Raw genomic sequence first — 23,800 nt, 5'->3', positions numbered from 1 at the left:
AACTGGATGATATTTTAAGGCTGTTTTTAGACTAGTATTAAGGATGGTAGTCATGCTTTTTAGATTACAAAGATGAACAAAAAGGACATTAAGTGTGCATCCACATCCAAGTCCAGTATCCTGCAACTTTAAAGAAAGTTTTCAAAATCTGCACCAAAATGTAATGATTCTTGTTTTTGTACACATTCAACTCCTTCTGAAAGTCATGCTAGTATATTGCTAGTATATTTTGTGAAATATGAATGGCATTGGACACATACCTCCATCAAGGCAAAGACGGAACATTAACATTATGCTTCTTTAAGCCACAGTGAGTCCAGAGCATCTGGTCTGTGTTTCTTTCAGGGTAAGCTACGTCTTGAGATGGAGATGGAGCGCTTGCGTCAAACCCATTCCAAGGAGATTGAGAGCAAAGATGAGGAAGTGGAGGAGATCAGGCAGTCATGTAGCAAAAAGGTGAGAAAGTGCTTTTTCACATTTTGTAACACTTGTCAGCAAGTGTTTAGGAGAAGCAGGATTAAAATTTGTGGTTTTAGGCACAGCTAGAGACTAGATCCAGAGACACTGATGGAGAAATTAGCTGTAAGGGCATGCACAGCAAAGGATAAATGAAATGATGGCAACAATATGACAAAATCCAATCAAGCTGCTATCAATTCAGTGTTGTTTATGGGAGGTTTCTAGACACCACAGAAAACCGTTGAACTAACATGTACCCTGTTTTAAATGTTTTTCCTTGATGCTTGACTTTGTGTGCATATTTCTTTTAGGTGCACAGCACTTCAGAGAACAGCTATTGTTTTTAAATGTGCAATAGAATTAAAAATGGTGGATTTGACTTGACTCACAGGGTAGGATCAATGTGTAATTAATCAAACCCTTACTAATAGCCTTCACTTCTTGAAATACTCTGAAAGGTTTGAGAAAAAAAGTCCTTTCTTTTTTGAGATTATAAACTTAACTCACCAAGAATCCAGAAACTACCAAGATGAATTAAATGACACAAGATGTTAAATGGACTGGTGCTAGTACCTGCCTCAGTCACCCATTCGCACTCATTCATATAACCAACGTGCACCTAAATGCTGTTGTATCTTGTCCAAGGATGTTTTGGCATATGACACATTTCCATGTACACATGGGTGACAATGGGGGAAAAAGGTGTTCATACGGTGTTGGGCTATTACATGTTACATGTCACAAGAACATGTAACATCTGCATCTCATGGGTCTCTGCGGGCCTAATGAGGCACCGTTTTCCCAAAAGTAATTCCCTCATTTGTCGTTTCAGTGATGGTGGTGGAGAGCGCCGTCAATCTTGTCCACAATTCTTCAATAAATGTTCAGTTGGCAGTCTAATAGCTGAAGGCCATAGCACACGATTCCCACTGTTGGTATACTCAAACTGTTCAATGACAGGGCATTATGATCCCAGTTTCACTTTGTATTGATTTGCAGTGACCTCTCTTTCTAAGTGAACAAATTGAGCCAAACCAGCTTTTATTGACTATTGCTGGCATGTGAAAATAATATGTTAATATGGTGACTGTGTAAAAGGTTCTTGAACAGTTGCATTACGACTGTGTGTGTGTCTGTTTGTGTAGCTAAAACAAATGGAAGTCCAGCTTGAAGAGGAGTATGATGAGAAGCAGAAGGTGCTGAAAGAGAAGAGAGAGCTGGAGTCGAACTTTCTGTCTGTACAGGACCAGGTAAATACAATGAACACAGTGCAATGCAACCGGAGCAGCATCTGTAAAAAAAAGAAATAAAACTGTAAGCAAATATCTGACATGACCTGAGGTTTTAGCAAAATTTGGCCTTGTGGACATAGCAGAAGAAAATTTACATATCTGATTGCAGATCCAATTTTATATGAGTATGGGCAAATAAATTAAACTTAACAAGTTGTGTGAGGTGTTTATGTTTAAAATGAGCTGTGTTATCAAGGGATGTAAGCATCACTCATTTCGTTTCATGATATTCTTTTAGACTACATTTTTAGACATTTTTTAGACATTTTTGCAAATGTATGCTAAGGTAATAATTCATTTGTTTATTCAAACATACTTAAAACATTTGTAATGCAAAGAATATTGTCTTTAGTAAGTAAGAAACTACTAAAGTTTATCTAGTAGTTAAAATTGTTACTTTCTTCGTATGTAGTGTTTCACTGTAGCCAAATTTAATTTATCAATTCAGAAATTTCAGTTTTTTCAGAAAGTTCTATGTATGCTAGATAATCTAAGGATTCTTCCTTTAATGATAAAACACACTGTGTATTACTATAACTACTATAACTACCATAACTTGTCCCACTCAGTCAGTTGAGTCACACTTTGGTCATCTTGGTTCCCAGGTGAGAGGTGGTGACATAGAGGTTGAAAAGCGCTTGAGGAAGGACTTGAAGAGAACCAAGGCTTTGCTAGCAGATGCCCAGATCATGTTGGACCACATAAAGAATAACGCACCCAGCAAGAGGGAGATCGCCCAACTCAAGAATCAGGTACAGCCACAACTTCATAAATTACTGACAGCAGCAGTTTCAAAAACATGCTATCATCTGTGGCTTGTGGGAAAATGGAAAGACCCCTAATCTAAGTAGATAGTAGTATTTATTTATTGTCATTGTCAAGAACAATGAAATTGCGTTTGGGGCTTCCATACAACCCAAAAAAAGAAGAAAATAATAAATACCCCTTAAAACCCAAGTGTACATATTTAACCCAGTGTGACTCCAATGCAATAAGACAATCCTTAGCAATAATGTTCGTAGAAATTCAGACAAAGACCTGAGAAACATGACAAAATACAACAATGCAACCCATTCAATATTATTGTACTGTGAGATATGATATCAGATATGATAGTTATCTATTTAAGAAAGAGGGGGAAGAGAATAAAGATATGATGCACCAATGCAGACCAGTGCATCATATCTAGATAGAAAAACACCAAAGAATGAAAGAAGTCAAATACTGACACCAGCACATTTACATGTCAACACATTTTATGCTCCTGTTATGGTAATTAGCATAATCTTGGATTATTTTTTGTGACAGTTTTTCAGGCTTTAAGCTGTAAAACACCCCCTGATGTGATTGAGTTATGACTCAAAGCATTCATGTCTGTGGCCTCACTTCAACTCCCCTGTGCCTTCTTACGGGACTGAACCGTCTGAAAACCTCTGATCCAAAGCAGAAGATTTTCCAAATAAAGCCCAGCCACCTGGATTCTTGACTGGGACCAGAATCCATTAAAAAACTGTAATATATCTACTGGGATACTAACTGTGAAGTCGTCCTGAGCTCATTCTTTTCCTCAATGTCTGTGTGTTTCAGTTAGAGGAGTCGGAGTTCACCTGTGCAGCTGCAGTTAAAGCTAAAAAGTCCATGGAGGTGGAGATTGAAGACCTACATGTTCAGATGGAGGACATTTCCAAAACGAAACAGGCGGTCAGTACAGCTCACTGGATTTCCTTCTCAGCCTTTAGAAGGAGAATTTTCAGCATGCAGTCTTAGGTGAAGGTTAGGATTCTTCCTAAGAAAAAGCTAAAGCTGTCTCAACCATGTAGGGCATTTTCTTTAAGATGTCATCTGTGGTGGTAGAGGGGTATCAGTAGATATGTTGAATCTCTACTTTTAGCCAGAGATTAGTGAGAGATTGAAGACATACCTGTTTCCTGTGAGACCCCTCTGAGCTCATCTTACTCTTTCTGGTCCTCTTTTTTTAATTTTTTTTAATATATTTACATATAAAGACAATATAATTTTCATGAAGAGATTTTTCTTAGTCACTGCAAAATACAACTCTCTTCTTCTTCTAAGAAGCCATTTTTAGCTCCTTAGTTTTTTTCTTAGTTTGCTCCTGTCAGAAACGCTCATAATCTGTTTTGACCTTTATATTTTCTGTCCTTTTCGGAATGACTTATCTTACGTTAAGCCCGGTTCCCATGATAATCTGGTTTTCACACATCGGTCAGAGTGTGTTTTCTCCTTTCTCCAATGTTTCTCTTGCCTGTCATTTACTCTACTCTTACTCTCTGTCTCTGTGAAGTTTAATCTCCTTCTGGTTCTTCTCCTGCCTGTTGAAAAGAAACGACTGTCTATCACACAATGGTTGTTCACGTATTGCTAAAACCAATTTAAATAACAAAAAGATTAACTTTAATTTTAGGTGAATATTATGCCATTATAGTCAGTCAAATCGTGGAAGGATGGATGGAATTAATGAACGGATGGCTTTACATATCAATACTTAATCATATAATTATATAATAAAATGTTCCTTTGGCTTTCTATTAATCTGCCAAACTTGTGAAGCCTGCTGCACACTTCTAGTCTTTTATTGATTTCATTGCACACTGTACTTGAAGCCAGATGTAGAGAGGTGCAAGGTCAGGAATTTGTTTGTACTGAAGGTGGTTTGAAGAGTTTTAGCTTCTGGTAGTTTCTGCATTTTCACATAATCACTATAGAGTGTTGAGTGTAGAGTGTATGTATTATGTAGAAGAAGCTTAACTTCTACATAATTCTTTATAGTCAATGAGCAAAAAAATGAAATGAAAAAAGTAAAGAAATCAGTATAAATATATATTAATTACACTGCGTTACAGAAACAGCTGATCAGTTGTAAGAAGAGAAAAGTGTCATATAAATACCAGTTAATTCTAATACACCTGTGTTCAGCTGTTTTTATTCTTTTATTCATGCTGCACTCTGTGTGGGTATTTTTAGCTTTCTGCAGTCCTTCCTGGCTGGACGTGTAATATATTATTACTTCCAGTGCCCAACGTACCCTTTCCCCAGAGCAGTGGTGGAAAACGTTTTACTGCTCCCATGTTTGCTTATGGGTCCAAAAAAAAGGTTTTACCTTTTATATTTTTAAATATTAATATAAAGGTTTATTATTTACAATCTTCATCATCTAAATCTGCAAAATAATAAGCTAGTAAACCAGACGACAAGAAAAAAGCATAATTAATTTAGTGTTTCTAGTTCCCAGGTGAACTCGTAACTGGGCTTGGTGAAAATAGCCACTGGCACGAACAGGCCAGCAGGTGGCTACAAAACTGGCCCCACACGTTTTTTTCTTATTTTATTTCGACGTCACCATGAAAATAATAGAAATTAGATTCTGGTGACTCTTTGTTCAGCTAGCCAACTGTGACCACCAGATGGCAGTAAATTACAGGATGAGTTCAAAGAAGCAACATGAGATCATTTGTGGAGCAGTACAGTTTAATCGATACCTATTTTTAGATTTCACTGGGCAGGCAGTGCTTGCCTTGCTTGTCCTGATGTATAAACTGGAAGAAATGGCACTGAACATTCACTTCAGTTGCTAATTATTTCTAATTAGTGTCATCGTGAATGCAGGTTAATGAAGAGCTTCGCTGAGAATTCAGCTGCATGAGCATTTAGATTGAGCCAACACAGTTAAATCTGGACAAGATAAAAGGTTTTTGTATTAACTGAATTGGCAGAGAAACCCAGGTCATAGTTTGGAAAACGTCAGAGTACCCTATGTACACCGAAACACCACATTTCATATTCACACACTCTTTCAAAAATACTTTTGAATGAACAGCCGACTGGCAAAAAGGAGAGAAGATACAGTGTAATCAAAAGGCGATTTCTTAGTCTTTAGTTTATTTTGTCACACTTGTATGTTTCAGATCAACAAAGAGCATTTTGTATTTGATAAAGGGAACTTGTGTAAATACAGTACATGTATTTTCTTACTTTTCATTTTATTTATTATTACTATTACTTGAAAAAGGTTCTCCAAACCTACCTGACCCTGTGTGAAAAAGTAATTATTACCAACCTAATAACCAGTTGTCTGAATCTTTGCAGCAAGGACTGCGATCAAGTGTTTGATATTGGTGGCAATGAGCCATTCATAGTACAATGGAGGAATTTTGGCCCACTCTTCTTTAATTCAGTGACATTGGAGAGTTCTTGAACGTGAAAGGCCTCTTTAAGGTTATGCACAGCCATATCAATCTGATTTAATTCTAAATTTTCTTTAGACAACTCCAAAACCTTTATTTTGCTTTTTGTTGAGCCATTCAGAGGTGGACTTCTTGTCGTATTTTGGATCATTGTACTGCTGCATAGCCCAAGGGTGCTTGTGCTTTAGGGCACAGACAAATGGCCACCATTCTCCTTCAGGATTTTGAGGTAGAGAGCAGAATTTATGGTTAAATCAATTACGGCAAGTGGTCCGTCACACTATCCCACCATATTTGCCTCTTGAAGTCTGTTTCTTACAGATGAATCATGAACTCCTGACCTTAAATGAGACAGGTGAGGCCTGCAGTTCCTTAGCTGTTGTTCTGGGTTCGTTTGTGACCTCCTGGATGATTTGTTGGTGCGCTCTTGGAGTAACTTTAGTCGGCTGGCCACCCTTGGAAAGGTTTATTATTTTTCCAGGTTTTCCCTATTTGTGGATAATGGTGCTCGAAGTGGTTTGCAATCATTTCCGGAGTGATAGATGTCAGTTACTTTCTCTGTGGCATGGTGGTTATCACTGTTGTCTTGAATAAGAATAACCAGAAGAGAATGAGTGGATTATTTTAATAGGTTAATGCATAATGTTCTTCCTCTTCAGACTTACTCACAGTATGTGTTAAATTAGAATGTGTTATGGCCTCTGTCCCTCTACCCTGGATGTCTTAGCCGTCATTTGTTCTTTCTCAGGATGTTTGGCGAACGTTGAGAAGTGTTGTACTGCAGAAAATATTCATCTTGGGATATTAATACTGCTTAACTGTTTTGACAGAATGTGTAATCTATTCAGTAAAATGTGAAGGAGGAGTATATAAGATGAGATAAGGAATCAAGATCACTGTGCCAGCAGCTGTTTGTTTTTGAAATGGTATCTTTGAGAATGACCTCTTCATGCACCCAGCATGCTGGAAAAGTAAAAGGCTGTGAGAACCGATAACACAAACTGTAATTACATAAATGGAGGATTTTTTATGCAGCCCTAACTACATGACACACTGCAATTCAGTAGAAATAAAATCATGCAAATGACATTTCTTTTAGATGGCTGCCGCTTGCATGCTTCTCCCATTGTAATTGCAGTGTTTTGAGAAAATTGTCACACATGTTTTCAACAGCTTTATTTTTCCACAAAGAGCTTCTAGCAATCTGAGAGGGAAAATAAAAGAGAGAAAAAAACAAAGAGCCCGGCCATGTAATTGGGCTGAAATTACACTAACAGTCTATTGTTAAATGAGAGTTTGATGCTGGTTACTGGCACTTTTTTCAAGTATCCATCACATGCTCCAGAGATGGAGATGCATTCGCAGCTTTTATCAGCACTCAGCACTGATAAAAGCACTCAACAGTGGATTAAAAAAAGAAAGTGTGATATGTAAATGAATTTGCCCCAGATTCCGCATGGATATTTTTAGTGCATCAAGTGCATCTTGGTACACCTAAGCACTCGGTGCTTTCAATAAAAATAAATATAAAAATAAAATGAAATCTTAGTTTTATGATCTAAACCCCGATTTTGAAGCTATGGATGTTTGGATCATTCTCTATCCCATTAGACTGTTTTTCACTAAGCGCTGAGTGTCACTAGCTCTTTGCGTTAACTCTGTGCCTAAATTGATTTGTTAACATTTTCACATAGTCACATTAGTCATGATTTATTGATCCATTGCCCTGCACCAACAACCTCTCCTCTTATTTTGTATATTATCCCAGTTATTACAAAAATAGGATTATTTCAGCACAGTTCCCAGGCTGCCAGTCTCTTAATTAGGTATGTTGGTTATATCAGGGAGCTTGGATAACCTCTGCTGAGTTCTGTGATTAGAGCAGCATATGTAGGCTCTATGTCAGCCACATCATCGGGACTGCATTGTGGCCATTCACAGATTTAGCCAGTCACGCAGTCCATTGGAACAACTGTTGCAGATGACGTGTGGAGCCCAAGATTTATCCTGGTCATCCAGCAGACAGCCAAAGCACAATTTGTAGGTCTTCTTAAGGTTTGTGGTAATTGGGTGACGCTGTGCTTCAGTCATGAATGAACCACACACGTAACAGAAACTGTCTGGATGATTAATACAATCTCTAGACATGGTAACAACTAAAATCAATCACAATTAATGCTGTCTATAACAAACACGGGGAACTGTTGTTAAATCTGGTAATACTAATTATTTTACACTAATTATCTCAGTCTGAATGGATCCAGTCTTTTGGAGAGGGCTGGACTCTGTTCCAGTCTGGAGGCAGCTGGCAGGGATGAGCATTTTCGTATCCCCCTGAGTGTGCTTCCTGTACATTGGGAATTTTGCGAGCAGATCAGAGGATTGTTTCCCTGCAACTTCAGATGTCCTACTGTCTTACTGGGAGACCCCAGTGCTCATGTGAGCAATCACAGCGAGACCTGAAGGACAGTGTGAGGAAAAGCCTGTAAGATGGTGTTATTAGACCTGTGCACATAACAGTTTGTCTGTAATGAACACCGTCTTTGAAGGATGTCCATAAGATCATGTGGCATCAGGACATGTGTTCTCGGTGCAGGTCAATTTTGTATGATTGTGACGATAAGATTTGTAATCTTATCGTCCACTCTGTCATATGTTCTGGACACTTGGGTGAAGAGAGGACCTGATCACCGCCCAGTGATGAGTTGGATGAGGTGACGAGGGATGATGTCGGACAGACTTTGCACACCAGAAAGTTATTGTGATGGTGTATTGTGAGCAGTGTCTCTGGATCAGGGAGAAGTGACTGCCCCAAGTGGAGGAGTTTAAGTATCTTGGAGTCTTCTTTATGAATGACAGGAGAAAGGAGCAGGAGATTGACCGATGAACTGGGCCTCTGCTACTTTGATGCTGACAACCTCACTTATGGTCATGAACTCTGGCTAATGACTAAAGAATTAGATTGTGGATATAAACTGCAGAAATGAGCTTTCTGCAAAGGGTCACTGGTCTCTCCTGTAGATTTAGGGTGTCTACACACATTTTATGTTAAAGATGGTACATCTGGTGCGAAAGATGCATAAGAAAGTTTACTTGCTCATTTAAAAAGATCTTAAAAAGCTCTGAATTTTAGAAACCACTCTTGTTACTTATCCAGTTCCAGATGCCCGTTAATGGGATTCATCATAATGCAGAAATACTGCACAGTGAGTAATGTTAATGTGTAATCAGTATTGTGAGCCATTTTATCTCCACTCGCTTTCCAACATTCTTTTATATTTTCATTCATTTTACTTTGAAATATATTCTGCAACATCTTAAATTTCTCTTTTGGTAGTGTTGTTTTACAACATAGTAACTGATAATAATAGATTAATAGATGTTACTTTGAGTAATTGGACATGCAATATTGTGAAAAGGTATTTATGCCCTCCCCGATTTCTTTCTTTCTTTTTGCAAATTTTAATATTAGAAAAAGTTAATCTGAGTAAATGCACAATGAAAATGTTAGATAATGATTTAATTTATTAAGGATATAAAGTTTTCAATCCTACCTGCTGTTGTGTGTAAATTTACTTTAATGATCTGAAACATTTACGTGCAAGAAATATACAACTAACTAAAAAAAAAAATCAAGAAGTGTGCAGATATTTTTCATGGCATTGAATAGGACAGAGAATTGTATAGGATCTCCTACCTCATCTAAATCTTGTGAAGACAGTTAAATTTTTTATTTCTGGGGAAGCAGTTGCCTTCTTGCTCTGTAGATCTTTGGCATATCTTTTTTTTTTTCAGCTGGAGGAGCAGCTGAGTCGTCTGCAGAGAGAGAAGAATGACCTGCAGTCAAGAATGGAGGAGGACCAAGAGGACTTCAATGAGCTGATGAAGAAACACAAGGCTGCTGTGGCCCAGGTATGATTTCTTTCTTGTTTAATGTACACTGGCAATAAAAAGTTTGTGATCCATTTCAAATGATCATTAAATCCAATAAAATGTTGCTTCATGCCTTGTTTTCCATTTTTGGGGGTTTCAGTCAGCTCAGAACCTGGCTCAGATCAGTGACCTTCAAGCCCAGCTTGAGGACGCCCTAAAGGAGAAGCAGGAAATTCAAGAGAAGGTAGATGATGACTTTTGTTCTTGGCATAAAAATGGAGAAGTGGCATGGTCAGCCAGGCTTTACTCTGTCTAAGAACAGAAAATGGGAATAATAATAATAATAATAATAATAATAATAATAATAATAAATGGTAGAGATGCAAGCAGTATGTTTTTGCTCTATTTGAGCACTCAAGTTCTCCAAACGTGTGAAAAGATGGGAAAGGAGTAGCATAATTAAAAAAAACAAAACAAAACAGGAGGATAGAGTAAGTGAACAGAAATTCAGTCCTTTCATCATCAAAACATAAAAATAAAAAAATAAAAATTTTGAATTAGAGACTCTTTAAAAGTCAAATGTGAACAATTTAGGTGGATCTGTTTTGGGGATATTTCATCTTCCAGAGGACTCCATTAGGTCTTTATGGTTAGTCAAGGTTTGCAGCGCTCACTTAAATATGGATAGCTTAATTCAAACAGTGGGTTGGTTTACCTTTTATGTTTGGTAGTACAACCAGTGTAAAACTAGGAAAATCTTGACACCCAATAATTTTTCTGTATCATATTGTATGCCAGGGGTCAGCAACCTTTCTGATGATGAGTGCCATCTAAAATTTCCTCAGAAGTCAATGTGCCATATAATTGCATTAGCAATAAATTTAATAACGCTCTATACTAACAGTTACACACTATATAGAACAACTTTATAGAAATATATTTGTTCGCAGATGTTGGCAGCTATCAGCGAATAGTTATCAGCTATTTTGAAACAAAAAAAAAAAGAGACTTCTTATCCATAACAGCAAATGAACTGTACAACAGAAAATGCAAATTCTATTTATAGTATCCTCACAACAATGATAAGAAAAATAAACTGTGCCAATATGGCATGTTTGTTAATACAGGGATACACATGTTAATGTGATCTCTGGTCTCCCACTCAGAGACACAGGTCTCCGAGTGCCCAGCATTCAGACGGCTACCTGAGGACTCTCTTCGTGTGAGAGAAAATCTGCTCACACAGATATTAGAGCCAAATACTGTCAATAAGGCCTCTGCAATGTTCTGAGGACAGTTAAACTAGTCAGGTAGTGATGTCCAGCAGGTGAAAATGCAGCTCCATGAACACGTACAGCTGTGGATTCCAGCTGAGTTCGTAGTTCTGCAAACTTTGACCCCTACAGAGTCTAGCTTTTCAGTTCAATCAGCTGCATTTCGATGTCCTCTGTGTCCAGCCAGTTGATGTGAGACAAATCCAGCTGCTCATTAAAGCTTTCTGGTTTGATCAGAAAAAAACCATTGGTCCATACACCTGCATTGTGAATTCTGTCTCGAGTCTACGGATTTCCGTGGTGCTGATGCTGCGCTGAGCGGACAGCTCCTGAAGCATTTGAAGTGTTGGAATGTGGAAATTTCAACATCGCTCGAAAAAACTGCCAGCTAGCAACGTCCCTCTCACCGGTTATGTTTTTTTTAGCCAATTACAAGTAGAATCTGGTAGTTGGGGTTGTTAGCTAAGATACCGTCATTAAGAAGAGGCACGACTAATGTATCTATGCAAGCTAATTTGCGATGTGCACCGCTGGTGTGGCCATTTATTTTTTAATACATCTGCTCAAATTAATTAACTGCGTGTCGTGCCCAGGGCTGGACTGGGACAAAAAATCGTCCCGGGCATTTTGACTAGAGACCGGCCCACCAGGTATTAAAGCCATAAAGCCTTTGAATGAAAACAAACGCTGTTGTGACAGTGATGCACAGTCTTGTTGGTATATATGTATGATTTCTATACATTTTACGTCAGATAAAAACTTTGGTTGTAAGATTCAGATAATTATTTAATAACAGCCAGACATTTTAAATGAAAATAAGAAAGTATTTCTTTGTGCCCCCTCTCCCTGTTAATGCCCTACCTGGCCCCTGGCAAAACTTTGCTAGATCCGCCCCTGCACAGTTACCAGCTGTCAGTTACTTAGAAAAGGATCCTGGTGTTATTTGTCTCTCAGAAATAGTTCATAACTTCCCTTCAACTCATTCATGTCACCTAAAAGGTAAACCTGTTTCTCCATCACCTGTTCAGCTCTGATGATTCAGTAAGGACATCTCCTGGTTTCATCTTCATGTTTCCCTCTCACCACATATCCAAACCGATATCATGACCAGCAGCTTTACAGCTGTGGCTCCAGCAAACGTCAGCTGACACTAGAAATTAATATTAAATAAATTCTAACAACAGCTGATCAAGCTTAAACGTGCTGCTGTTGTTTAGCTCGACATCTGCCGGTTTCCTCTTTCTGGCGCAAAGTGAGCGATAAACAAACAAGAGAGAAAAGCCGATCAGCTGATCATTGATCAGTTTCATGATCGAAGTAGCAACAGGAGAGGGAGGGGAGAGAATGAAAGGAGAAGAGGCAGCTGTGCAGCAAAGACACAGAATAACTCCAGCTTTGTGTCTTTTTCATTCTAGCTGAAGTCCGGGACAAACTGTGTTCCCTCTCAGCTCAACACCAAACGCATAATAATTTCTCTGAATGCGGGAGGATTCCGTCTTTTTACTGGACGGTTGGCAACTCTACTAACTAACCTTATGAATAAAATAAAGTTCACTATCAGTAACATCATAGCACCGACCCAGCTGTATAGAAACTCCATCATGCTAGCTAGTACGCATACGAGTTATTGTAACTGACTGTAAAAAGTCAGCACAACAAAAATAAACTCCACCTAAACTTAGTTTATATCTGACCCAGATAGACTGCAGGTCATAACTTCTTACCTGAAGTTCAGTTCACCTGACACTCAGGTCTCTCCTCCTCCTGCCTCCCCTTCCCTCATCCACCTGCTGGCCTCTGTGGAAGCTCCGCCATAGCCACTACCAAACAACAGAGTTATTTTTACACATCGGCCAGCATCTGGCCAGCCCACCACTTCCCATTGTCCATGCCGTTCCAAAAAAAAAAAAAAAAAACCCAGCCAAAAAAAAAACATTGGCCCATAAAGACGAAAAATCACCATCGGGCAAATGCCCGGTATGCCGAATGTCAGTGTGGATGCCAGTCCAGCTATGGCCGTGCCATCAGTTTACGGCACGCGTGCCCAGGGTTGCCGACCCCTGTTGTATGCTTTGATGCAGCCATGAGAGCATTCTCTTTCTAAATGAAGCCATGTTCCTGCCACGTTGCGGTTCCCACCAATTTTCCTGACATTCAGCAGTAATTAGACCATTTACTGCTGCCTAAGAGCTCAGAATAGAAACTGTGAGCACTATATGGTCCTGTGACTATCTATAGTTTCATACTGTAGACCAGCGGTCTCCAACCTTTTTTGCGCCACGGACCGGTTTATGCCCGACAATATTGTCACGGACCGGCCTTTAAGGTGTCGTGGATAAATACAACAAAATAAAACTAGTACCGGTACCCAAAAAAAGAAGATTTATTCATAACACACGTGAAAAGACCCAGGAAAACAGAATTAACGATAAAAACGATAACAAAATAACGCTGAAAACCGATAAAAACCCTGAAAACTATACATTTCACACCTGAGCCTCAACTCTCGCGGCCCGGTACCAAACGACTCACGGACCAGTACCGGTCCGAGGCCCGGGGGTTGGGGACCGCTGCTGTAGACCCTCTGCTTTCCTCACACTGAAAGTTTCTAGAGTTTCTGCTACTGCAGTTCAGTGAAAAATCTCATTTACAGAATATGATTAATGTGTACCTCTCCTCAGCCTGTTTCCTTTGCTTTTGACAAATACAATCCTCAACATAACTAGCAAAAATACGACCTACGACCCTACAGGAAGTTTTTGCCAGGCCTACAGAATTTATTTGCTTTGTTCGTGTATAGAAATACAGAGGTGCATGTTCATTTATCATGTTATTTTTTTTTATGGCAAAAACAGGTGTTGATAAACACCAAACAAATAGTACATAAATGTGTTTATTGTTAGTTTTTGCAAGCTACATATTCTTTGACAAAGTAATCAGTTACTAATCAATAATAATTAGACTTTTTCACATATATAAATGAGAACACAAAGTTGCACTGCACTAAAAATAGTTTAACAAAATGTATTTAGAAACATACATGTAACGTAACAACATACATGTAACACATAGCATTGCCATTTATTTTGACATTACACCAAACATAACATGTAGAATATATAAGAGGACAATTCACAGTCGCACTAGAGCGTAATGGTGTTCATTTTTAGATCGTCTACAACAGCTCATATATATATAATTGCAAGCAGTTAAGTGTTATAAAAACAATTCTCAAAAGTTATATAAATGTTGATATTCCTTGTAGCCTAAGCAGTTTATATAGCACGTTTCATCCAAACTAGTTAAGGAGCAGAGATATATGCATACACTGTGATCATTATAAGAAGATGCATGTGTCATTCACGCAACATTGACACTGACAATATGGGACACAGATGGCCAGCTTGGTTTCCATACTCAGGCAAGCGCTACTGTCATCCTTGTAATGACTGCAGCTGCATGATCTTTTATTCTTCATCAAACACATTAGTTGAACCCAAATAAAAGGAGAGGGAAATACGTGAACTTGTACACATTGTTTGGTTCATGTGTAAAGAGGGAGAAAAGTGAAAATGGCACAATGGCTGTTTTTCATTGAAGCTAAATCAGGTGATTTCAGTGTTGGTGTTAGTGTGTTTGTGTTTACTGTATCATAGAAAGCATTCATCAGAGATCATATTTAAGGAGTTTGGAACAGCTATTATAAAATGAACACTTGGTGACTTATTGACACACTGAGACATTCTCGGTTCCAAGTACCAAGCATCCTCAAGATGCTTTTGGGTTTTGTAAAAAGGAAAAAAAAGAACAAACTGACAAGATGAACAAGAAGGCATCTTCTGTACATTTTCTGTTAAGTTAATCGTTTATTATTAAGTGCTTTCACTTGCAGTTTCTTCTTGAAGATCAGTAATTTTAATTTTAGGTAGATTCTGTTTTAAATGGGAAACATTTTAGGACTTAAAAAAAAATAGATGCTTGAGGTGCAGTTTTACCAGGATGGTAAAGGCAGTGTTGAGGATGTGTAAATACCCAGTGCTAGGTGTGCCAACAAAATTCTAAATGAAAATAGCTGTTAAACTTTTGGAATGAATTGAACTTGATTAGGAAAGCTCAGCGTTAGACAGTGTGTCGCACTAAATAGTAACATCAGCATATCTACATTTGTGTCTTAGATGCAAGCCCTCCAGAGCCAGATCGAGTTCCAGGAGCAGTCCATGGTGGAGAAATCCCTTGTCAGCCGGCAGGAAGCCAAGTGTCGTGAGCTTGAGACCAAGCTGGAGTTTGAGAAGACCCAAGTCAAACGCCTAGAGGTAAGAGCTAAACACAGGTTGGGTGCTGCTGGCATTGGTAGACATTTTTGAGAGGCTGGTGGGAGCATGAAAGATCCTAATAACGTCAGAAAGAAACTGTAGAAACAGAAAAAGGTCACCTTATAAACGTATTGCACTTCAAAAACATATCCATCAGTGTTGCTAAATCATATAATCTGTGATAATACTTATATATAAAAATGTAATGAGCAGCATGATGGTGCTTATATAGCATTGTTGCTTCACATCAAGAAGATCATGAGTTTGAATCGACTAATAAACAGCACCGTTCTGTGTGGAGTTTGCATGTTCTCTGCTTGTCTACATGGGTTTGATTTGAGTATGCCAGCTTCCTCCGACAGTCCATGCAGTTAGTGGTTAGCTTAATTGATGATTCTAAATTGACTGTAGGTGTGAATGTTTGTCTGTTTCTCTGTGTTAATCTTGCAACAGATTAGTAACCTGTTAAGGGTATAACCTGCTACTTGCAATGAACTCCCCCACTCATCAACCCCGAATTTGATAAGTGGAAGAATCAGTGTATTTTTGCTATAGCGACCCCATGTGTTTAAGTTCCCTGGTCCATGCTACTAGGCAAGGCATGTCTGAGGACAAGAGCTACTTGACAGCCCTTCACTACCTAAAAGCATCAGCATATGCTGATCCTGCAACGGTCAGCCTGTCAGTCAGCTGCCTGGTTTCCAGCAGTCAGTCATTTGGTCAGCTTTTGTCTCAATCTGCATGTATGCAAATAGCTCAAGAGGGGGCACATACTAATCATACACATTGAACAGGGCCCAATAGAGGATGTTGGACCCTGATACTACCCTCTTGTTTGGTTCACCCACAGATTCTTTGTTTCGCTGTTTGGTCAGAGGCATTCATACCAGGGGCCTGTTCAAGGTCATTTTGCAGGGCTCTAGCAGTCCTCATCCTGTTCCTTCCTGCACAAAGGAGCAGATACCTTTATTGATGATGGTTTAACAACCATCTACAGACCTGTCCAATTCTCCAAGAGTATGCCCGTCTCCTGGAATCTCCTCTTTGCTCTTGAGACTGTGCTGGGACTTTACAGTAATACAAAACTCCAACAATCAGACAAGTCCCTATGAGAAAGCACTTGGCAACAGTGGGAAGGAAAAACACTCTTTTAACAGGAAGAAATCTCCAGCAGAACCAGGTTTAGGGAGAGGCAGTGATCTGCTGTGACCACTTGGGGGTGAGAATAGACAAGGGTGGACAAAAAAAATGATTAATTACAAAGTTGTGTAAACCTTTTGGAAATGGACATGTACCATCCTGGTGGAATTAAATTTCCAGCTAACACTGTGTCGAACTATCAGTAGTGACACTAAACCTAATCATACCATCAGCTGCGTCTAGGGATGCTGGTCAGTCAGAACATCGCCTTGGCTACAAATTTGGCCAGCAGTGTTTTGCTATATACTTTAATACAGATTTTCAACCACACAATTAATGTGTAGGTCCACCTCATTCCATAAAACAACATTGCCCTATAAAAACAGAAACTTCACAGGACCCCTGAAGGCATCCTGTTGTATCAGGAACCGAGATATGAGCAGCAGGTACTTGAATTCAAGAGGTTGGGCCTCCGTGGATAAGATGTTTGGGGTTTTTTTTTTTTGGGGGGGGGGGGGGGGGGGGTTTGCACATCAGTGAGATACCTGATTGGTACAGTTTCTCTTAAATGTTACTTTCACCACCATTACTATACACACATTTTTCACATTTTACATGCCATATCTATATATTTATAGTTTCAGTCTCTGTCTCTAACCACCTCCCTTTGTTGCTGACAGAGCCATTTAGCTCGGCTTAAGGAGAACTTGGAGAAGCTGACGGAGGAACGAGATCAGCGCAGCAGCAGTGAGATTCGAGAGAAGGAACAAAACAAACGTCTCCAGAGACAGATCCGTGACATCAAAGAAGAAATGGCTGAGCTGGCCAAAAAAGAAGCAGAGGCCAGCCGCAAGAAGCATGAGCTGGTAAGACAGCAATGAGAATGATATCAGTAAACTAAGCAGTGCAGTCACATGCTACTAACATGTTAGGACACCCTGCACAGCATCCACAAGCAATATATCAGCAACACTGAACTCATCAGCCTTTGGTCCAGACTAGCTGAAAGGTTCATTTTATCTCTTGCTTCATTAACAGGAAATGGACATTGAGAGCTTGGAGGCTGCAAATCAGAGCCTGCAGGCAGACCTTAAGTTGGCTTTCAAAAGGATTGGTGACCTCCAGGCAGCCATTGAGGATGAGATGGAGAGTGATGACAACGAAGACCTTATTAACAGGTATGGGGCCACTTATATGTGTAACTGAAGCTGAGGTTTAAAATCACTCTTTTCTGTAGTGGTCACAAAACGAGTTCTCAAGATTAAATCTGGAGAACATTAGCAATATTTTAATGTGACAATCTAACTGTTTTCACTGGTGCCTGCCTTTTTTAATATCTAACTGAAAGACGGTTTTCATCAAGTTGGTTATAGTTTGACAAGGTATCCAAGAAGAAAAATTTCACGTTTAAAATGATGTCAACAAACCAATCATTGTCTGTCAGCCAGGACAGCTGTCATGTTGAGCTCTCATTGACCATTGAACATCAGCTCCACTGACAGCTCCAATGAAAATTGTTAAACAGTATACAATAGCTGTATCCTTTTTTGACAGAGTGAGATTTGATCTCAAATCACACTGCAGATTTTCATTCATATAAATTTAGCATGAATATGATATGCTTGTCTTTATAGACGATGCATTTCTTTTCTTCTGTGCTGCACCAAAGATTTCTCTAACTGTGACCCAAAAGCTGAAATGCATATCATGCTATTGAACCGAAATATACATGCTATATTATGGAGGTGCAATAATTTGTTTGCAGGGGAAACTCTTACATCCACGTTGTAAAGACATTGTAAAGAAAGTTTAAACCGCTGGGAATTAAAGTCAAAGTTAATGGGCAGAGCGTATAAAACAGTAAGGGACAGGGTTAGTTAGATACACTAAAGTGATCTTTGAATAATGAACTATTTCAAAGAATGAAAGAAAAAAGATTTCTATTCATTCTGCAAGGTCAGATTGAAGCAGTCTGCTCTTTGTGCCTTAAAAAGGTTCAGAGAGTTCGCTGAAGAGAAAAAAAAGGGGTCGTCACATTAATTCCTGAAATAATTTGAATATCATTCACGTTTCATTTTTGTCATAATTTTTATTCAATTTTTTTCTATTTGTTTCTTTGTTGTTGTTGTTTTTTTTATTTCTCCTGCCCCCCCCCCCCCCCCCCCCCCCCCCCCTTCATCATCACCATCATCATCACCACGGCCAGTTTGCAAGACATGGTAACAAAGTATCAGAAACGAAAGAACAGAATGTGAGGAACCTGTTCTCCTTATGCACACACACATACACATATTTATTTATTTTATTTTCACCACTGGAAATGATGCATTCTAGTCTTTGAACATTTAGATGGATTTGGTTTACATCTAGTTAGTTTTTCAGTTTTGAAAAGACTAGAAGAGGTGATATTACAGATTGAAATAATATAGAACATGGATTTTGAATGAATGTATGAATAGACAAATTTTAGGTGTTGGTAGTTTAGAGTAATTGCTCCATTCCAAATGCACTGATTTTCTGCAGTTTTTACAAACAGGAATGAAAGCGTCATGTAAGGAGAGATAAATGCATCATCAACAGTGCTCAGAGATTCCCTTATTAACCATGTTTATTTCACATTTTATTGCATGCCATGAAGATGCATGAATAACACTTACAATACATTATGAACCCTCAGCATGAAAGTTTTCTATTTTTTGCACATTTGATTATCGTTAAGTCTGCAGTGGCTTAGTCTGCCAGCCTTGTTGTGCTCCACATCACCACTTAAAGTGAGCATTCTTAGAATAAAAACAGGAGGCAGAGATTTGTGAGCTGAGTTGAAGAGAAAAACATAGTGTGCAGATTATTGATTGGAATTTTATGCTAGAAGATGGATTTTTAGCCAGGTTGGCCACAACTTATAACAACAAAGTTATATACTTGACCAGCTTGTATGTTAATGTACATCCAGTGTCCCAGACACTGGAACAGTCTTTTGGTAGGATTAGATAGCACAGAATCCTAAAAGCACAGTCAATAATGATGGCTTTCTTGACTTTGTGAAGTGGTATCTGATTACCCATGATCCCAGGTACCTGCTGACTTAAAGAGATGCTGATTTTTATGACTCACATTTCTGCTTCTAGGTGATAGCATCAACACAATACATCATTTATTCTACTGTATATACCCTCTTTAAGCCTGGAAGCTGTTCAACACTGAAATATGTGAAAACCCGACAGACTTTACAAAAAGCTTATTTTAGTTCTGTTTCAGTCAGTTTATAAACTTACTTTTTGGTTAACCACAAGTGTCGGGATCTCTTTGGTCATCCCTCTTGAGGAGATCGTTCTCACAGTTCTTGTGGTCTCTCACACTGTGTTTATGTTCTGGTTTACCTGGAAAGTGTCAGTTCCTCTGTGTTGCGTTTAAATATCACTTGGTGATGCCTAGCCTCTCGCTCCCTGGGCCCTCTTAATATTTTATTGCCCTGCTCTAGGGCTGGATGTGACTGTGACTCAGCAGTGACTGCCCTCCTGACAGGAGAAAGGGATCGTGTGTTTCTCATCAATCTTTAAATTGCACTTGCTTAATAATGCAGAACCCTCAAATGTCTTACAAAAAGCCGTCTTGCTCAACACTCGAACAGTTAACCTCTGGTTCTCAGCTATTCCACTACCTTGTCAGATTACTAATCAAAGCAGGGAAGTGTAGACTTCTGGCTTTCATGCCTGACTTATCATTTTATATAATATCAGATACAGTTTATTCTTCATATGGTTCACATACTTCGTTTAAATAGTCATTTGCAAAGACCTGCACATCTTGTCCTACACCATGAGTTGTTAAATTAGGTACCAACAGTCACTAAGATATATATTTGATTTGATTTATGATATATATATATATATATATTGTTATTATTATATATTTATATTTGATTTAATTTAGAATTGCACACTACTGCTCCCAAACTACACACACTGCCCCAGTGGTGTGCAGTGGTTTTTACAGAAGTACTTCTCCCACCCCCTCAATAAATAAATACATGAGAATAAAACAAAATAAAAATGAAGTGAGGAAGAAATAAAGGAGAAAATGTAGTCTTTAACCAGACAAACACACCGCTCTGACAACCCCTTACTTTACCCTTCCTCAACACTACATCTCTGGCTTAGAATTTTCTTACTACTAAAGTGTTTACTATTAGTTGCATCAAATTCTTTCAATTCATGTTTGCAACAGCTGTCCTGCGAGGGCCGCGACAGCTTTGCATCAGGTCAGAAACACAAGGCAATACATTGGTTTGAAAAGCATTTTAAATTATTAAAACTTTTTTTTTTTTAAATCAGAGCTAAATTTAAATGTTTGAAACGCTGTGTGATGTGGTTAACTGCGAATATATCTAGAGTGGGATTAAAAATTAATGAAAAATGAAGGTGGTGTATTAGTAAAATCAGTAGTTAAACTCTGTATATGTAGTCAATCAAGGGATTTTGTACACAGGCCCAGGTAGATTTGGATAGCCTTTTTTTCCTCCATGTAGAGCAGATGACTAACGTTTAGCTAGTCTTGTTAATCTAGCTGAGTGGGTTCAGGCCAATGCAGAACAGCACCAGGGACAGAGAATTTCCTTGGTCAATCCCGCACTGCAATTGGCTTGAAGCGGGCCTGTAAGCTTGTTCTGAATTCCTGATTAAGGCACTCGGGATCCTGTTGATCTTGTATAGTTGTACACATTCCAGAATCCATGTATTAGGCATTGAGTCATTGTTGTAGTCAATCCAGACATCGCCCTGGTTGATTAGTCTGGTGTTATAGTCTTGAGCGAGTGCTCTGTCTACCAGTATCTCGTTTTTGGTTCTGCCCCTCCTTTCTGGACCCTGCTCGTTCATGCCATGTGCCTACACACACACACACACACACACACACACACGTATATAAAGATAAATCCAGGGTGTAGCTCCGCCTCTCGCCCTATGACTCTATCCAACATAGATTTCACTTGCCCAGCCTTTTCACATAAGGCAGGCAAAAATAATAGATTCTGTAAGACTCAGGGACACACAGAGAATCTATACACGCTAATGATGAATATAACAGAGATGTACAACCAGTGGCGAAAGAATGTCAAGGACAATTTATGTCTCCACAGCACGAGATGTGGAGAGATGAAAGATAAAAACAAAGAAAACGAATGGTCTTTTGTGGCAAGTCCACAGAGGAAAAGATGAGGACATACAGTGGGTAGAAGCAAATCCCAAAGATTATTTAATAGCCGAGACGTGTGCTGCAAAGCTTTTTATAGCTTAATAGTCTGTCGCTCTGTCCTTCCACCAATCCCTTCTGCATCATCTTTGCTGGGGCTGGGACTCAATGCAATGCAGCTCCAGTATTACTATTTAAGGTATTGTATTCCATAAGAGCCGGATCTCATAGGGCAAAGCATACTGTTAAAAATCCCTTTTGAAATCTTCAGTTTTAGTTTCTGATTGCAAATGATTTTAATTTTCAGTGGTTCTAGGCCTTTCTGTGCTCCACATGATGGTAAGTTTTCTGAAACAGATGCAGAGATGTTGAGCCACACTCTGATGTCTCTATAGGACAATTAGGCTGTAGCAACTTTATTTCATAGCACCACACAACCTTTGATGGCACTTTATCAGTGTTGCAGGGCCACCCTCACCAAGTCTAGTTTGGTCAGAGACATTTATACTAGACATCATTTTGTAGGTCTCTGGCAGCGCACATCCATGCCAAACACCTTTAGGCAGGATACTAACTCCAAATTGCTCTCAGATGCATCCACTGAAATATGAACGTGTGAATGTTAGATAGAAAGCATAGTGCTTGTGTACATAGGTGTGAATAGATGGATGTGAGTGAGGCATACTGTATAAAACGCTTTGAGTGCCCAGAGTAGAAATATGTTTATATAACCGGTCCATTTACCATTTATACCGGTCCTGCTGATGGGTTAAAGACCTGCCTGTCTTCTGCAATTTCCTCCATGCTCTTTAAACTGTGTTGGGAGACACAGTAAAATAATAATAATTTTGTCCATATCTCTCTAGTATGCGCAAAACTTGAAAACCCACAAAACAACTGTGTGATGGAGATGTTTACTTCTTATACAATTTAAAAAGAACAAAAAAACCCACAAAATGCTAAATTGCTAAAATAACCGGATCTCCAGTTCCTTTGAATGATGATGATAATAATAATAATAATGTATACTTTATTTATCCCCATGGGGAAATTACTCTCTGCATTTGACCCATTCACTCAGTGAAGCAATGGGCAGCCACTAATCAGGCCCCCAGGGAGCAGTGTGTAGGGATGGTACCTTGCTCAAGGGTACCTCAGGGTAAGCCATTCAGTGGATTCGAGCCCCTTCCGATCATGGGGCGACCACGCTATCTACTGAGCTATCCCTCCCTCCCTGTTGAACTGTATATATCAAAGCTGTTGTGCCTTGCATTATAGCTCTTTCATGTTGTTTCTTTGTCACTGAAGTAGAGAAGTTTAATGTTTGCCAGCATTGGTAGCGCTCATTTAACCCCTTAACGCCTGGTGGATCCTATTTCAGACACAGTTTTTGTGATTTGTGCATCATCAGTGTGATCCCCCCCCCCCCCCCGCCTCCCCAAAAATACCAAATGTAACAAATACAGTAGAAATTAAAATTCATATACACAATTTCTATTCCTTTTTGTACAACTGCCAGAAGGTTCAATAAACACTGAAAAACGTGTGAAATTTCTGGCATTGATTTCATGGTTTGATAACCATAAGTGAAGTCTTAAGGTGTTGACATCTCTGCAACCTTGACTTGACATGCATGTGTTTTTTTTCCCCCTAGAATAAATGCTACAGCCACCCTTCGCTGCCACACTAACACCACACACGAACATTACTACCTGTGCTAACTGCCATTTCACATTCATATTCCATCACCCTATTCTCCCACTGAATGGCAATATTTGACTTTTCTCTTTATCCTATTCTTTGCTCTCTTCTCTCCTTTGCTTTCGCTGACCTGTTTTCCTGTATCTGGCCTGCACCAGTCAAGGGGATTCAAACACAGATTCTGAGGTGGAGGATCATGTGGAAGGGGTGAAGTCATGGCTGTCCAAGAACAAAGGTTCCACCAAAAATCTCTCTGATGACGGCAGTCTCAAAAGCTTCAGGTCAGTACAAAGGTAGTGTAACACACCATACTTTGTTAGGATCTTGGGCTTATGTTCTCTAGGAATCGACTAAGG

The 23,800-nt window shown here is 39.1% G+C and overlaps 1 protein-coding gene across 7 annotated transcripts in view; it reads left to right on the top strand.

Annotated features, from left to right (window-relative positions):
* The window catches only part of myo18ab (myosin XVIIIA b), a 124,612-nt gene that overhangs the window by 90,836 nt on the left and 9,976 nt on the right, over nucleotides 1–23,800 (top strand). For 6 of the 7 annotated variants that reach the window (XM_085371671.1, XM_085371669.1, XM_085371670.1 and 3 more), the window contains 11 exons: nucleotides 346–456; nucleotides 1,605–1,709; nucleotides 2,357–2,503; nucleotides 3,339–3,452; nucleotides 9,749–9,865; nucleotides 9,987–10,070; nucleotides 15,276–15,413; nucleotides 17,234–17,419; nucleotides 17,592–17,731; nucleotides 18,760–18,804; nucleotides 23,603–23,725. In XM_085371671.1, coding sequence (XP_085227797.1) covers nucleotides 346–456; nucleotides 1,605–1,709; nucleotides 2,357–2,503; nucleotides 3,339–3,452; nucleotides 9,749–9,865; nucleotides 9,987–10,070; nucleotides 15,276–15,413; nucleotides 17,234–17,419; nucleotides 17,592–17,731; nucleotides 18,760–18,804; nucleotides 23,603–23,725 — 1,310 coding nt within the window. The remainder of the gene's footprint in view (nucleotides 1–345; nucleotides 457–1,604; nucleotides 1,710–2,356; nucleotides 2,504–3,338; nucleotides 3,453–9,748; nucleotides 9,866–9,986; nucleotides 10,071–15,275; nucleotides 15,414–17,233; nucleotides 17,420–17,591; nucleotides 17,732–18,759; nucleotides 18,805–23,602; nucleotides 23,726–23,800) is intronic. The other variant, XM_085371672.1, reaches the window with a different exon arrangement.

The sequence above is a fragment of the Diplotaxodon limnothrissa genome, linkage group LG14 (genome assembly GCF_057381915.1).
Source record: "Diplotaxodon limnothrissa isolate DT_005_m linkage group LG14, D_limnothrissa_male_GT1.1, whole genome shotgun sequence".
NCBI classification, from domain to species: domain Eukaryota; kingdom Metazoa; phylum Chordata; class Actinopteri; order Cichliformes; family Cichlidae; genus Diplotaxodon; species Diplotaxodon limnothrissa.
Note: the sequence above shows the minus strand (reverse complement) of the source record. Positions and strands in the feature narration are given on the sequence as shown.